The sequence below is a fragment of the Podarcis melisellensis genome (genome assembly GCF_964234715.1).
Source record: "Podarcis melisellensis genome assembly, chromosome: 1".
NCBI lineage: Eukaryota > Metazoa > Chordata > Lepidosauria > Squamata > Lacertidae > Podarcis > Podarcis melisellensis.
In genome coordinates, this window is record NC_138528.1 from 130,577,930 (window position 1) to 130,595,473 (window position 17,544).

A 17,544-nucleotide genomic window follows, 5' to 3' on the forward strand; every position below is an offset into this window, starting at 1 on the left:
GTTCATGGAGCAAAGTTTGTAGGTTCATGGAAAGACACCCCCCCCTTTCCTTCGCAGCACAGACTCCACAGGTTTCCCTCATTAGCGCAATTCCCTTGTTAACGTATTTACAGTACTAGCAAACTGAATGGGGTTTCTCATCTCTTTAGCAAAAACTCACTAAGGAAACTGCATTTGCCTTTTCTTCTTCTATATTCTTCCTACTTGAAGTATTTCCAATAAAACAATGTGATTTGAACATGATTCACCCACCCTGAATCTAATAAAGATCGCAAACCTGAACTTTTCTATATAGACTGTTGTTGTTGTCTAGTTGTTTAGTTGTGTCTGACTCTTCATGACCCCCTGGACCAGAGCACGCCAGGCACTCCTGTTTTTCACTGCCTCCCGCAGTTTGGTCAAACTAATATTAGCAGCTTTGAGAACACTGTCCAACCATCTCGTCCTCTGTCGTCCCCTTCTCCTTGTGCCCTCCATCTTTCCCAACATCAGGGTCTTTCCCAGGGAGTCTTCTCTTCTCATGAGGTGGCCAAAGTATTGGAGCCTAAGTTTCAGGATCTGTCCTTCCAGTGAGCACTCAGGGCTGATTTCCTTAAGAATGGATCTTCTTGCAGTCCATGGGACTCTCAAGAGTCTCCTCCAGCACCGTTATTCAAAAGCATCAATTCTTTGGCGATCAGCCTTCTTTACGGTCCAGCTCTCACTACATCACTACTGGGAAAACCATAGCTTCTCTGAGTTATTCAAGCCCCTTCACCATGACAAGGCAGTGATCCATGAAGGAGATATAGACTGTAGTATAGTTTAAAACCTATGTATAATGAAACCTTTGTATAATGATTGTATTCTTTGGATGTACATGTGTAACCATAAATACAGCATACTATGAGAATGAAACGAATAGCTATGTATCAAAGATGCTAAAACTTTATTGAAGCAAGCTGTAAATGGATACAACTCTTCCCTTAAGCAAACATTGCCCAATGTAATCTTCCTTTACTGCATTCCTTCCTTATTTCGGGTCACAAGATTGTTGTCCGCTTGCCTTCCAAGAAGGGGTTCACCGCACTCTTAATCTCATTTCATGCTGTAAAGAAAAGACTCCTTGCTAAATAGTTCTCACCACACATCTGAATGCCAGTTGCAGCAGATCCACCGCTTACCACCAATTAATAAAGCAGCAGACTCACCCTGCTTACTGCCCCAATTAAATATTGCATGCACACCTCATGGTAAGCCCCTTAGAGGAATTTCTACCTTTTACCACATTTCATCCTGTGGTGATGTCTTTTGTGAGGGAAAACGTAGGGATTAGAGTCTTAGGCAGGAGTCGGTTAAACAAACAAGGAAAGTTTTATTAAAAAGGAGTTTGTGAAATAAAGTTGGTTCAGGAAATGCATTCTTTCAAGTAGAATTTAACTTAATAAAACTAAATATAAAGATGTCACTGGCTTCTAGAATAGGTGGTGAAAGGCTTAACTCAGTTTCTGCTAATTAGTTGTGATTGGTGTTATAGTTAAATACATTTTGCACAGCACAACTTCCTTCACAGATTAATTATTTGGTTCACAAGTGAGGGGCACTTTTCCTCAGTTCCCCTCTTTCTTAACAATCCCATTCCTGAGGTATTTGAATTAGTATAACAGACCCAGGGGATCCCTTCACCCCTTGTTACTGGCTTGGGAGTCTTCTCCTTCTAGAAGAGCCCTCCCCTCCTGACTGGAATGGGACCCAGGGAGTCCATATTACCACATCTTCTCCCTCTCCTGCCTCAGACTCAGCCTTCCAGGTAACTCCTGTCTATCTTCCCCAGACCCTCAACTCAGTCTCCCTATCTAAGCGGCAAGGCTCCTTTCTTTGGCTATGGATAGTCTCCTCAGTGCAGATGTTCCAGTCAGATCTGAAACAGTTCTCCCTCAGACAAATCCTCTCCTAATCCCTTTCTCCCATCCCAAATCCAGCCCTAACAGACTTATCTCCCTCCGAAACAGCTCCTATTATCAGCTCCTATTATTTTCTCTCCGAAAGTCTGGCTCCACCCCCTTCCCTCTGGCTTGCTGTCTAGGTATCCAATGGGAGAGAGGCTCCCGCCATCTGGTGGAGTTTCTGAGGAAAAGGACCACCGGACTGGTCTGGCTCTGCTGTCTGTCACTCACACCAGTCTTCAATTCTATTTTTATTTCTAGAATCCTGCTTTCAAGTCTAGCAAAAACCCTCTTCCTAATTGTCATGCCTGTCAAATGTAAATGTACTTGCACGCTGCATCTTTACCTTGCACCTGTGTACCTTTTGCAGCACCTCATTTCACGTGCAATATGACAAATCTATGACACCTTATGCTGCCCAAAAACCTAAGCTATAAGGCTCCCTGCTCATCTTTCGACAGGGTTCTTTGCTGCTCATCTGTAAGGATCCAGTTGCAACTAAGAATAAAAGATCAGAGCTTAAAGCTGCCTTGCTTCACTTTGCTTGGTTACGATCAACCCACTCTTTCCAACCTCAATAGACCCACAAGGGGTCTCAAACCTCTCTTCGTATTTTTACAACAGTGCTACTGAAATGTTTTATTATTTTTAACTTCTCTTTCATTGATTCACTGTTATTCACCCATGAATAAGGGGCAAGATGCTTACTTCTGTGGGAAATTACAGGCCGGTTGAGTTTTCAGCCAGCTCTGAAATCTTTATTAAAAATGTAAACAATGGCTTTATTTCTGAAAAGCTAAAAGACTGGATCAGGAATAGTTAATGGTGAAGAGAGAAGTGAAGTGAAAGCATATTGAGTGATGTGTCACTTGAATTGTCATCTGAAGTGGTACCCAGAACTGGACCCCATTGCTGGTGGGGATTAAGGTGTGGATTAAGGTGTGCATCTCTGGGACTTTAGAGTAGATAGTTTAAGATGCAGGAAGGAGATCTCTACCCAGAACTGCCAGTTCCAGCCATTTACTGTCAGTGAAACGGCCAAGTACCCCCTTCTGGTGGGGTCAGAAAGATGATCCCAAACAATGTCAGTCAGATTGGACAGTTCTGAATTATGCACACTATCCCTGAACACATACAGCTTCTTTCACCCATTTACCTTCTGATTTAATTATCTTCCCAAGAAAGGGGTGGGCTGCTTGCCACCCACTAGATGCCCCACTCATTGCTCATAAGGCTGGCTGCTTTAGAAACGCCATAACTTTGATCATCTTAAGACTTATTATGACGTGGGCTCCTGGACTACGAGGCCCATTTCACATGGAGAGAAGGACCAAATATGAACACAGGAAGACTGTGTTCTGGTTACCTTTGCTAGTCAGTCACTGTAGAAGTCTACAAACCCGGGGGTAATCCAAGCAGTCCATTGGTAGGTACACTTGGAAGACAGAACAAGCCATTAGAAATGTGCATTCATTGCAAGGAATTAATTTATACATGCATCCTTGCTTTATCATTTAGAAGGCATTTATATGACACTTAAAAACTGCAGCATCCTATATATGAGTTTGCAGAGGGCTGGGAGCTCATATGAGACCTGGTGCCTGCCTTGACAATTGAGCCAAGGTAGCCTGAATTGATTACTTTCTTAGTTCTCAAAATAATGTTAGGTATTGTACAGTGGTACCTCAGTTTTCGAAAGTCCCTGTTGATGAACATTTTGGTTTTTGAACTCTGTAAACCCGGAAGTGCGTGCTTCGGTTTTCGAACACACCTCGAAAGTCGAACATACCGCCCGGCTTCCGCCGAGTGCAAGATCCTGAGAGCTAGCTGTAAGCTATTGAGTTTTCAGTTTTCAAATGTTTCAGATCTTGAACGGTCTTCCGGGAATGGATTACATTCGAAAACCGAGGTACCGCTCTATCTTTGTGCCAGTAAAAATATTGAAATAAAACTGAATTGGGAATACTGTAAGAAACCAGCCGCCTTTCTGATGAAACCATGTTCCTAGAGTAGCAGCCTGTTGACTTACATATATTGACTTACACATACGCTGCAGATGTTGGGATGGGCAGGTGATGTAAATCAGATGGGAATCCTCCCAGTGGTGTGCCAAGGCCAGGTTGCATCACAGAAGGGCCCATGGAAAAGCCAAGCTGAGATGGGATGGCTGGCATCCCTGGAGGTGTGTAGTGGTGATGATGCACTGTTGGGGGTCGTGACTTCTCTGTTCTTACTAGAAGCGGAGCAGTCAGCTGCAGGTAGTTAAGAAAAGGAAGGTGTGTTACATTCACCCAGCTGTTGGGACAGGCAAAAATAAGGTTCAGATTCTGAAGCTGATCCAGTTTGTAGCTTTTTGACTTAAAATCCCTCTATGTTTTAGCCCCACAAACAATTTCAATAAACCACTGGCCTGTTTCCTCTGCAAGAAATGTCAGGTAAAATTATAATCTTTCTTCTTGCAAGGCATGCAGTATATACTTCTTTCACGTGTTTTATTTTTTTGGATCAAAGATCTTTGTAAAATCAGTACTTCTGCATAGTAAGAAATGTTTTCCAGTTGGTAGCTAATTTCTGCCTGTTTCAATAAAACACATCTTGCTTGTCTTTTCTTCCATGCTCGGATTGGCAAGGGAGCAGAGCAAGTCGAACACATTAGAGGAGGGATGGGGAACCTCCAGCATGTGTGCCAAACCTAGCCTGACAGGGGTTCAACTTTGACCTGTGAGGCAGTTTCCCCCAAACCACGCCCACCTGCCCCACACCTTAGATGTGGGGGAAGGAGAGATGAAGCTGCCAGCGCACAACTGGGAGACTTAAAGTGCACTCCCAACTCCGAATTCGAAGGGAAATTCGGCTCTATTGCCTATCAGCTGATGGGTAGTAAAGCCAAAGTCTCCTGGAGTTTCCCCATGGAAAGCAAACTCAGTGCTACCAAACAGATGAGCAATCTGAAGCCCAGGTGATTTAAAGCACTGTGCAGGGGGCTTACTTGGCCTGCAATGCTGGGATCTGAGGAGAATTTGGCCTGCAGAACCAAAAATGTTTTCCCCTCCTGCCTCAGAGATTAGCGTGGCTGCTCTACTAATCTCTGGCCAAATGCCCAGGAAAACAAAAGTCTTTGCCTAGTACCTAGTGCAAGGTGGGTCTCCCTGGGAATAGCATTCCATAGATGGGGAGAATCTAGCAACAGTTTGTGTTGTAGCAGGATTGATATCTGAGAGCAGCAGGGAGGTATAGAATTGCCCCTGGTGCTTATGAAGTAGTGGGGAAATCAGGCTAATACGAGTGTCTCTGTAGTACAGGCACCGGAGACATGCTCTGCTATTTCTATTTGTCCCGAGTCACAGGGGCGTTGTCTCTCCGGGTAGTCAATCTTTCTGTATTGACCTTCAATAATGGCAGAGGGGAGGGCATGACACAGAGCCAGGGTAAACGCCCTTCAGTGTTTAGGAACTTTGAGTTTAGTTAGATATGTCATGGGGGATTCCTTGGCAATAAAAGTTGGAGTCCTGGCTAGATCCAATTGGTGCTCTGTGTCTACTACGTGTTGTTTTATGAGTGCTTTAGCCTGATCATATCCCATGTTAAGTGGAAGACCTGGAGAGAAGCCCAGGGATGAGATTTTAGTTGCCACTGCCTGTTTCAACGTGGATTGAAAGTCATCGTTCACAGTTAGTGGGGCAAGGCCATGGGGAAAGAAAGGTAGTTTAAGCCAATAATTGAATATGGTCACCCACACTCTAGCCTCCACTTTTGTGAAGCCTGTCTCTAGAGACACATTTTGGAACCTTAGAAATTTGGATTGTACAAGTTCTAGTGGTGCAAAATTGGAAAAGGGACCTAACTGGGCACCATAGCAGTTGTGCTATCGGCTTGGCTTCAAATAATTTGACTCAGTCTCTTCTTTTCCAGGCTGAACAAACCCAACTCCCTCAACAGTTCCTCATGAGGCTTGTTTCCCACACCCTCGTCCTCTTGGTCACCCTCTACACACTTTCCAGATTGTTAACATTATTTAAGTAACAATTACATGCTGCATGGCATGGAGGGGAGGAAGAGCTTCTGTGGAACTCATAAGCTCTTTTTTTCAAATGTACACTTTTTTATTTTTTATCCTCACCACAACCACCAGTTGCTGTGCTCATTGGCCCTGAGCTGTTTTGTTTCTCTGAATTAACTTCAAGGAGACCTTGTGAGTTATTCCTGATCTTCTCCTGACTCCCGCCTTGGCAGTCAGATAACATTTAGTGACCTTTAAAAACAAGTTTACCTGTTGTCCAGGGTGAAGCACAGGAACTCCATGCCCACCAGCTGGTGAATAAGTAGGTGGTGGCAGAGATTTCAACATCATGTTCTGCATAATAATCTGATGCATCTGCGCATTTTGCATTAGCATCATTTCCACCATATCTAGGAAAACATGAAGATCAGGATCAAGAGACAACACTCTGCTTACTACAGAGATCACAACAGAATGCTAGGGAGAAGCAGCCTTTATCTTTTCAGCTCAGAAGCCTTTGAATAAAACCAGCCCAGCAGCGGCTCTGTCTGTTTCCTTTGGATTCTAAACTATGAAAGATCAGCAATATAAGTAACTTGGAGTGATTATTTGCAAACTAGGAAACAGGAAGGAAGAACCATATGTCAGGAGTGCTCTGATGGTGTTTCCTGCTTGGCAGGGGGTTGGTCTCGATGGCCCTTGTGGTCTCTTCCAACTCTATGATTCTATGAAATAAAGATGCCTCTAGAATTCCTTCTATCTGTGGAATGGCACATACTGTGTAGTTGTAGACAACAGGTCTGCCAGAGGTTGTGATAATGCACCCAGTGTATATGCAAATGTGTGGCAAGCAGTGCTTTTTCTTTTTCTTTTTTAAGAAAAAAGGTGCCAGTACTGTATACCTTTGCGTATCCCCAGGAAAAAAGCACTGGTGGCAATAGTCCTTCACTATGCAAGAAAACAGATGCGAAGAGCTTTAACTGTATTATCTTGTAACTGAAGTGTCAATCTATATGTGATGCTGAAAATCGATGAAGCATCTCCTGATCTTTTCTGTCCTCGTGGGAAACACCCCAAATATCCAATTTTCCCAACTCCCATACATAGGAAAGAAGCTAGGATGGATAATTCTGAAGGCAGCCCATCCCTTCTAGTCCAATAAAATGTAGACTGCCCCAACCAGCTGCATAAAGGTTTTTTCAAAGTTGGGAGTTCCTTCAAGTATCTGCTATGTCACACCTGGTTTGGCCCTAGAAGTACATTCCTAAAATGGAGATGGAGTAATTGGCAGAGGAGGAAAGGGACTAGCCATCAATGTCTTTCTACTCATTAGGGGTAAATGGTAGAAGGTAAAGGACCCCTGGATGATTACGTCCAGTCAAAGATGACTATGGGGTGTGGAGCTAGTCTTGCTTCAGGCCAAGGGAGCTGGCATTTGTCCACAGACAGCTTTCCAGGTCATGTGGCCAGCATGACTAAACTGCTTCTGGCACAATGGGACCCTGTGATAGAAGTTAGAGTGCATGGCAATGCTGTTTACCTACCCGCTGCAGCAGTACCTATTTACAGTGGTGCCTCGCAAGACGAAATTAATCCGTTCTGTGAGGCTCTTCGTATAGAGTTTTTTTCGTCTTGCGAAGCAAGCCCATTGACAGCTTAGCGGATTAGCGCTATTAGCGGTTTTTAGCGATCACCTGTTAAGCGGCTTATCAGCGGATCAGCTGATAAGCGGCTTAGCGGCTTAGGAAAGGGGGGGAAGGGGGAAAAAACCGCAGGAACTCGCAAGACATTTTTGTCTTGTGAAGCAAGCCCATAGGGAAATTCGTTTTGCGAAGCGCCTCCAAAATGGAAAACCCTTTCGTCTAGCAGGTTTTTCGTCTTGCGAGGCATTCGTCTTGCGGGGCACCACTGTATCTACTTGCACTGGTATGCTTTCGAACTGCTACGTTGGCAGAAACTGGGACACAGCAACAGGAGCTCACACCATCACATGGATTCGAACCACCAACCTCCCAACTGGAAAGCCCAAGAGGCTCAGTGGTTTAGACCACAGCATCACCCGCATCCTGCGTCATAGGGGTACCCAAAGAAAGACAGGAAGAGATCCTGCTCCCCTTACTATGATTTGACTTTCCTACATACTTCAAGGGTTCACTCTCTGCTTTCCTTGCATGGAAGCATTCAGCAAAGTTTACATCTCCATTGTACTATAACGCTCTGAAAATGTGGTGCAGTTAAATAAACTCAGAAATAAGTTTGTTTTTATGTGGGCTGCCAGCTTGCTGCAGTTTGTAGCAAGGCACACCTTAGTTCACGCAGGCATCTCTCCATGCTATGCTGTACATGCAGGAGGGATGATGTGAGATGGAAAAAATGCTAGGCAAATCTGAAAAGGGCCTCACAGCCTGTTTCCATGCCTCTTTACTCAAAAGTAAATCTCACTTAATTCAGTGGATCTTAATCCTAAGTATGCAGAGGGTTGTAAGATGTGCTGTAATTCTCTGCACATTTAACCTACATCTCCTCCCGTTTTCAATGCACCCAGAAAAAGTTCCCCCATTTTCAATGCATATGGGATTGCCCACCTTCCTTAATACTGCCAGAGCGAGGGCCTGCGCAAGGCTGCGGAGATGGAATCTGGGTAATGAGCGGTGGATGCTGAGGAATTTGCTGAATAATGGTTGCTGGCTGCTGAGGCAACTTGGAAAAGAAAGGAAGCAAAAACACAATAATAACTGATCAAAGTGTAGCCAAAATCCTAGACTTTGATTAAATCCTGTCAGTACTCAATACTCTAAGCAGCAAATACTGTAAACTGATACATATTTTGTGTTCAGTTCATTATTGGACTAATCAAGAATTATTATTATTTAGTTTCTTCTATGTCTGGTTTGCACGGCACATTAAATCACCATTAAACTTCGAGGCATCATCAACAACTGCTAGAGAAGTTTGTCTTTTTCCAAGGATTCCTTTTTTGGTGTGTAGACAGAACAAAATTGGTGTGTCTAAGTTACAACAAAACTGAGCCTCCCTCAACTTACACACATTTAACTTGTGTGCATTCAGCATTACATGTGTAGTACAAGAATAAAAAAAAAAAAGAGCAGTGGAAAGGGGGTGGGGTTCTAGAGAAATGACTTGGCAATCCCACCCACCCTTGAACCCAATGTGTTTTGACTAGCTTTGGGCATGATTCCCAGAATATAACTGCCATGTAAATTGCAGGCTTGCTGTATTCATATTCGGACATTGTTGGCCTTCACCTGCCACCATCCTTGATGGCCATGCTGGGGGTGGGAATTGGAGTTCAACAATGGCGTACATTGGTTGCCAGTCTGTTTCCAGGCTTAATTCAAGGTACACGCGCTAGCATTTAAAGCCATAAACAACTAAGCCCCTAAGTATCTTAAAGACTGCCTCATGTCCTATAGTCTCTCTCTCAGGTGTTAACTGACCCTTAGAAGTTCAGGTGTGTGATGGTGGAAGAGGGCCTTCTCTGTGGTAAGTCCTTGGTTGTAGAACTCTCTCTCCAAAGAGATGTATCTGGAACCTTCACTGTTTAGCTTGCCTGACTCTGCTTTTGTTTAAGAGTTAGACTTGTCCTCTTACTTCAACACCTGGCAAGAGTCATTTACAGCTAACAATTGCAGGACAACACGATCCAATTTTGTGTAAAGCCACAATTATCTGATAGTTAAGGGGTTGGCCCAAAGAACAGGATGCAGCTACCAAAAAGGAATAAAACATTTTGTAGGTCCTATGTGAATGTTAGAATCCTATTTGTTGCCTCCTAGATATGGGTCCTGTTCCCCATCCAGTATTCCCCAGCTTCTGCCTTCTGAACTATGTCCCTTTGCAAACCACTTTTCCAAATCTATACAGTGGTACCTCGGGTTACAAACACTTCAAGTTACAAACTCCGCTAACTCCGAAGTAGTACATCAGGTAGCCCCAGGATGAGAATGGAAATCGCTGCAGCAGGAGGCCCCGTTAGCGAAAGCGTGCCTCAGGTTAGGAACATTTTCGGATTAAGAATTTACCTCCAGAACAAATTAAGTTCATAACGAGAGGTACCACTGTACTGTCCTCCTGCTCCTGGGAAGATTCAGGATCCTGATCTGGAGCAGGGGGAGGGGGAGGCTCCCACCATTCCTCCTCAGCATAGTCCCTGACACTATGTTAGATAATCTGAAAGCGAAAAGTTTTTAAAAAATATTCTGCTATAGATTTCCCAAGCCAATTCTAAGTTTTACATTTACATTTTACATTTAGTTAGTTTTGACTCAAACAAAGTTGTTCTAAATCTTTCATGTGAAAAACTCCATTATTACACCTGTGGAAGTATGCTTTCACACGCACAGTGCTGGAGCTTTCATCTGTTAATAGGAATGATCAACACCAGGAAATTCAGGCCAGGAATTTAGACAGGATTATCCACTGCCAGGTTTTTGTTAATGAAAAAATCATTCATCTATGCATCCATCATTTGCAGTTCCAAACTGTATAGTTCTTTTTTATAATAAGGCACTCACTGTCTGCTGGATAATCCTTGGCTGTTCAGGTGGAGGAAGAGGAGGAGGAATTTGGTAGAAATGTTCTGGTTCTGGTCTGAAGTGCTTCCTCTGGAGTCTTGGCAAGCCACGTGGTAATGACAATTCTTCCAGAACATTTTGCTCCTACAATACCAAATATATAAGCTTTCCTTAAGAGGAAAAATGAGTTATGTTGCATTTTTTTCTAATTCACAAACCTTGTTATGCCAAGTGTATCAGTGAGAAATGAAAGATTTAACTTTTTACTAAAATATTTAAATTTTTCATGACATAGGAGACCAGTGTCTGCACTTTCCAATTCCATTAAACATTAAAGCTGGTATGAGAGATTCTGGATTTGATAGGAGCAATGACAGCATGGTGGGCCAACAATGTTTGTGTCTACTGGGAGACACAAACCACTGAGATTTCACTCAATGCATGGAATGCCATCAAGAATGAGAAGCCCAATGGGTTTAACATAAGCCAAATGTGAAAAGCAAAATTAACTTATTCAAAGAAACAACATAGCTCAGGTCCAGTGAGCCCAGTAACTCTCGCCAGTAGATCTTGCCCCAATGAGGCAGTTGTGAGGACTGAACATCCCTGTATTCCCACAGCTCCCTAAGATTCCTCCTCCCCTGCGTCCTTCCCAGCAACCTCTCTGTCTTGTCTGTCTTTGCTCTGTCCTCTTCATACCTCTGTGGGTTCTGGGAGACCAGGGAGGAGAGGAACTAGTCACTGTAGGAGGGGGAGACCTCTGGCTTCTTCAGCAGCCTGCCTGGTCTCTGCCTCTTGCCCTCCCCCGCCTCCTCCTCTGCCTCTGATTCTGGACTGCTCTCTGCCATAGCCTCTTCCTGCTCACTAAACCCTGTTGCCTCTTCAGCTTACACCACCTCCTCCTCTCAGTCTTCTCCCTCATCCAACCACCAGTCCCCTGGCTCTGAGCCTTCTTCCCTTGGGAGTCCCATCCACTCTTCCCACCACTCCTCTGCCATGAACCACATAAGTTTTAGTTAAGTTGAACTGCTGTACAGCTATGTGCTTTGCCCAGACTGCAGGGTAACATGTTGACTGCCACCCCAGCCTCCAAGTGGTGCGAGATTCCAGGGGTTCCAGGCACTCACACAGGGTTCATTTTTCCTTTTGGGAATGAGGCACAGTGGAGACTGCGGTGTCTTTATATGTTTTATTTACACATATATACAACCTGAGCCTATGGTGGATGGGTTCACAGCATTGACAACCCAAGAAGGTCTTGTTTCTCCCATAGCCACAGCCTTGGATTCAAGCAGAATTCAGCTACGGCTTTCTCTCTCTGCCTTTTCCAGCCAGCAACTTTTTTGCATCTAGCTCCTCACTCACTCAACAGCAGACTCTCAACTCTGGCCTTTTGTCTTTCTAACTAACAGACAGTTTGGGAGGGAGGCCCCCCCCTTCTCCCCTCCCCGGCACAGAGCTACTCCTTTGTTTCCTTAAGGACCCTTCTTTAGCCAGCTATTACCAGGCTGGTCTGGCTATTCCATGCTGGATCCAATAAATTTTCCCTCCAAAGAAAACTCTCAACAGCATCCTTAGAGACTCCCAAGAGTTTAACAATCTGACCTTATATATATGTGTCTCCTCAGAAGTAAGTCTTATCGAGTTCAATAGCACTTACTCTCAGGTACTCTCATTTAGGCCTGCAGGACTGCAGCCTTCATGTGTTGGAAGAAACTTCATAGTACTGAATCATAGAAATGTAGAATTGTACAGATGGAAGGGACCCTGAGGGTCATTTAGTCCAACCCCCTGCCTGAGACATACCCTGAGCTGCTGCAGAAGATCCTTTCTTCGTCTCAGTGCACTTTGCAATGCATTGCCATGGCTGCCATAATTCCCTGCAAAAACAGTTGGAAAGAGTCTGCCATCTCCTTTAGTTTTACAATTTTTCAGCAATTTACAAAACAAAGGAAAGGGGGGTAGATAAAGGAGGGGGAAGAAGGCATTTAGTTGGTGGTTCAGTTATTGATCCAATTCAAGGCAGTCAGCTAGTATTTAAAGCTCTAAATGATTCAGGCCACAAATATCCTTCACTACAGACCCTTCCGGGATTTCCATCACCCTCAGAAATTTGGGTAGTAGCAGCCTGGGAAAGGACCTCTGTTCTGGAATTCTCTACCCACAAAGGAGTATCTGGCACCTTTATTGTGTCGTTTTTTTTGTCATATGCCTCTTAACCCTAGTTTTGACATCCAGGATGTGTGCTTTGGAATCCATTCTATTCTCTTATGTTTTAACTCTTTCTAGTATTGTATTTTAAAGTTGTTCTAACATGTCCTGGGACCACATGTGAAGGTAAATAATCTAATAAATAATGATAATATAGGGTGGGTTTTCATTGACTTCCTCACCATCAGAAGTCCTATTTGTCCATAGATCTGTAGTGGGTGGAATGCAGAGAAAGTTTGTCACAATCCACATCTATCCCATAGTAAATGTTGAGAAATCCTGCTTAATGCATTTTCCCTCAAACCAACATTACAAATTGATTCATATGGAGATATGAGTGAGCTTTAACTGCTTACTTGCTGCAGAAAAGGAAGATTCCAAATCATCAATGTTTTCGCGTTCATTTTCCAGTTTCTGTGGATCAAAGCAGAATGAGGATTAACAAAAAATTCAGAACCTCAGCTTTGACTGTCAACAAGTAATTGAACATCACAAAACCTACAAAGATTTGTGCAATCTGTGCACTGTGAAAGTGGGAGTTGTTGGCACTAGTTTATATTGAGTCATAAAAAGGTAAAGGTAAAGGACCCCTGACAGTTAAGTCCAGTTGCGAATGACTCTGGGGGTGCGGTGCTCATCTCGCTTTACTGGCCGAGGGAGCCGACGTTTGTCTGCAGTTTTTCCGGGTCATGTGGCCAGCATGACTAAGCCGCTTCTGGCAAAACCAGAGCAGCATGCAGAAATGCCATTTACCTTCCAGCTGGAGCGGTACCTATTTATCTACTTGCACTTTGACGTGCTTTCAAACTGCTAGGTTGGCAGAAGCTGGGACCGAACAACAGGAGCTCACCCCATCATGGGGATTCGAACCACCAACCTTCCAATCGGCAAGCCAAGGCTCAGTGGTTTACACCACAGTGCCACCCGCGTCCCTTGTTGAGTCATACTTAGTACTTAAAGAATGTTTTCACCAGAACCAGACCCCTTTCCTGTAGCTCCTTCCTGTCCTAAGACAGTTCTTTGCAGCGTGCTTGCATTCCTTCTTAGGATTTAAGTTGATTAGAGTGGTTAGAGTGCTGGCGTACAACCCCAGAGACCAGGTTCAAATGCCCAATCGGGAACTGTGGGCCAGTCACTGCCTAACCTACTTTACAGGGTTGTTGTGATAATAAAATGGAGAGGGGGAGCTCTGTAGAGAAAAGGTGGGATATAAATGTATTGATAATTTATTTTCTATTATTTCATACAATTTTTATTCTGCTGGATTGTAAAAAAAACAATAACCCTTGTTTGTAAAAATACATTTAGATCTCACTTTTCCTCCAAGGAACTCCAGGTGGCATACCTGGTGCTCCTCCTGCCTGCTTGATCCTCACAATCCTCTCAAGTGGGTGAGGTGGAAAGAGAATGACTGGCCCATCTTGGTCATCCACTGAGCTTTATGGCTGCGCAGGGATTTGAAGCCGGATCTCTGTGGTCCTATCCTATTCCAGCACTTCATCCACTAGACCAGAGCTTTCCCAACTTTTCATGGTGGATTTTGACACGCATCATTTCACAACATAGTAATTCAGTTTCACTAGCAAACCAGAGGTTAAACCAACCCCTTACACACTAACGAGTCGCGACACACAGTTTGGAAAGCTCGGCACTAGACTACCCTGGCTCTTTTCTGTGGCATACGGTACATAAGGGGAATTCTTGAGTAACTTATGGGATTGTGTTAGGCCAGAAATTAGGTAGGTCTGGGAGGATGAGTGGGTGAACATGCTTTTAGTAAGTTTAACATAGAAAAGGCTTTTAGAATGAAGGAAATGTGGGAGGGGAAATAGCTAAGACAAGGCCTATTTCAGAACATAAGCAAGTCTAAATATAACCAAGGAAGGTTAGTATGTTCTACTAGGCAGATATTAACTTTTATATTAGAAAGTTGGGAAGTTGATGCATCATGAATAAGGGTAGACTGTCGAAATATATTAAAAAATTGTCCAGTAGCACCTTAGAGACCTGCACACTTCTTCAGATACACACACAAGGGTAGCCAGAACATCACATATTAGCTGAGTTTGTAAACTCCTTTGCTGATCAGCATGGATGGATACAGGGCAGAAGAGTTAACTAGTTAAAAATCCCGCTTTGGATATTTTTGCTTTGCCGACTACCAATTTAGTGCTAGTTTGCAAAAAACAATCGTGTTGGAAGTTATAACTTAGATATGACCTTAGAAAAAATTACCTTACCTTCTCAAGGAGTTTGAGTTTGAGTCGAGTCATGTGATCGGCCACATCCGAGTCTGTCATCCTGACAAAATTTCAGGGCAACAGGCTCTTCAAATCACAAAGGACAGTAGTTTGTTTTTTAATGTGTGTTGCTTCTTTCTTCCTCCAGGCTCTTTGTCGAAATTTTCCATAAAGTCTCTGTGATAATTTCAGTCCCAAATTACAAAGGAAAACAGAATCCTCTCAAATACACAGTGTCTCTTGCAGTGTGCACAGTATGGTTACTAAGATATTGCTCTGCTTGAACAACAGCAGTATTTTCTCAGTGGTTGCTGGCTTTCCCCATACAAAATCACTAAGCCCAGCCCTGCGCGTTGCTAACATGCTCCTATTAATAACTCTGTTAAGCTCAGGTTACCCTGTAGCTGTTTGCATTGTCTGTGACCTAAACAAACTCAGGCACTAACCTGGTTCATATGAGGTTTGGTCAACTGAAAGAAACAAAAAATAAAAATCCAATTGGGCGAGGCTGTTCAAATCAAATGAGGGTGTCAAACCAAGCATTTCCCAACCATCACTTAAAAGTACCTTAATCTAGGCAAGCCTCAAGGAAAGCCCAAACAGAAATTGGACATTGAGATAGCTCAGTCGGAAGAGCATGAGACTCTTAATCTCAAGGGTCATGGGTTCGAACCCAGTATTAGACATAAGATTCCTGCACTACAAGGGGTTGGACTAGATGACCCTTAAGGATATCTTCCAACTCCACAATTCTATGATTCTGTGCATTAGACCCATCAGATTTTTCACTTCGCCAGATCTCCATCTTCCTTCAAATTTCCTTTCACGTGAAGTCACAAGTCAACACTTGTTTTGTGTGGGGTTTCTGTTCCAGACCCTCACAGAGTCCGTTCTGCCCATTTTCATGTCATCTTTACAACATTTTGGGGCTATTTCCAAGTTCGGTGCTATGTGCATGTGCATGATTGTGTATCATTCGGACGCACCTAAATTGGTCCTTGCCTGTAAAGAGAAAAGAATGCATACCTTTTGATTCATTAATAAATTGTTACAAACTGAATAAAATCAAACAGTACAGCAGATTGTCTCAAGCTAGCTGGTTCCATCTGGCAATATAGGAGCAAGTAGAGAACTTCACGCTGTGCATAGAGTACAGTGGTACCTTGGTTCTCAAATGCCTTGGTTTGCGAACTTTTTCCAGAAGCGAACATGCTCCGTTTAGAGTGTTATACTGACGATTTGAGTGCCATACTTCCATTTTGAGAGTTACACTGAGGTCTGTCTATTTTTGCTATTTATTTTGCGCTTTGTTTTTGCTGCTCATTTTTTGTTTTTGTGACTGTATGGAACCCAGTTCAGCTACTGATTGACTGCAGTACATTGTTTATTACTTTTATTTTATAGATCAATGGTCTCGTTAGATAGTAAAATTCATGTTAAATTGCTGTTTTAGGGTTGTTTTTAAAAGTCTGGAATGGATTAATCCATTTTGCATTACTTTCTATGGGAAAGCGCAGCTTGGTTTTGGAACAGACTTCTGGAACGGATTAAGTTTGAGAACCAAGGTACCTTTGTAGTGTTTTTGCACGTGACATGAGGCTTAAATTTGCCTTCATAACTGCAGAATTCGGAAGACACACTGCATCTTATTTATGTTTTAGAAAGCAAATTAACCAATGTAGATTTTGAGCATGACATGTGAAAACACCTACAAATGGATTCAGAACTCAGTGGGACTGAGTTTTAGCATTTATTTCAGTGCCCAGGTAAACAAAGAGAGTAAATGAGGTTATATACTTCTTGTACCAAGAAATGTTCTAGGCATGGGTCTAAACAGTTTTTCATTTGTCCTACCGCTTCTCCAGGGAATACCGTTTTTTACCACTGAATCGGAACAAATGCCAATTCTTTGAAGTTTGTTACAATTCAGCAGTAAACAGCAGGTTTCCCTTGGGGAAAGTGGCAGGACAAGAGGAAGTGTGAAAGGGCCCTTAGCTGAGTGCATATTTCAAATTTCCTGTGCATCGCAACATCGCCTGAGGGCGGGAACCGGGGGGGGGGGGGGGGAGGGGAGGGGAGAGAGAGCCAAGGAGCAGGGCCAGCCCAAGACATCTTACTGCTCCATGTCCAACCCCCAGCTCTCCCTGCTGGTCTTGCCTGCATTTCTGCCAGCCCCGTCTCCACAACTGTACCCCCACTGCACTGCCAAAGTGGTGCTTGTGATGCAGCGAGGGCAACAAGGCTGTGTTGGTGGTGTAGGTGAAAAAGCCCCGGAGCTAGCTGTCAACTTACAGATTTGAAAATAAGGGACCAGCAGCCTCAAAAATAAGGGATCAGCAGCCAAAATAAGGGATTTTCCAAACACAGGTATGTTCAACTTCTGAGCCCCTCCGAGCCAAAGGCAGAAAGCCCAGCCAGCAGCCAAACAAAGCCTCAAGCAGTGGTTCCCACAGTGCAGCAACCCGGCAAAGGGGATACAGCAAGGAAAACCACCGTCACCTCTCCGCTGGGAAGCGCTGAGCAAAGGCGAGTCCCCAGGCCACGCGGCCGATTTGATCGGCACAACACATGCAAGCTCCACCCCCCAGTCGTTCTTAGACTCCTTATTGGGTGAGCAACGCAGCCAAGCAACA

General features: G+C 43.8%; 1 protein-coding gene across 5 annotated transcripts; it reads right to left on the reverse strand.

The window, feature by feature from the left end:
• Window positions 1-911: 911 nt before the first annotated feature.
• LOC309362870 (uncharacterized protein C21orf58) lies at window positions 912-15,731 on the reverse strand. 5 transcript variants are annotated; one of them, XR_014165119.1, is made up of 9 exons: window positions 14,912-15,731; window positions 13,028-13,085; window positions 12,267-12,373; window positions 10,461-10,604; window positions 8,511-8,625; window positions 6,196-6,335; window positions 3,955-4,177; window positions 3,292-3,360; window positions 912-1,087 (listed from the first exon to the last, which is right to left on the reverse strand). XR_014165119.1 is itself a non-coding variant. In XM_081898855.1 (9 exons), the coding sequence occupies exons 1-8, from the start codon at window positions 14,969-14,971 to the stop codon at window positions 3,318-3,320; spliced, it is 876 nt and encodes a 291-aa protein (XP_081754981.1). In that variant the 5' UTR covers window positions 14,972-15,731; the 3' UTR covers window positions 912-1,087; window positions 3,292-3,317. The 5 variants fall into 5 exon arrangements, 4 of the variants coding, with proteins under 4 accessions (XP_081754981.1, XP_081754982.1, XP_081754983.1 ...); XM_081898855.1 differs by having other exon boundaries at window positions 3,969-4,177; XM_081898856.1 differs by having other exon boundaries at window positions 3,969-4,177; window positions 12,267-12,340; window positions 14,912-15,730.
• Window positions 15,732-17,544: the final 1,813 nt, after the last annotated feature.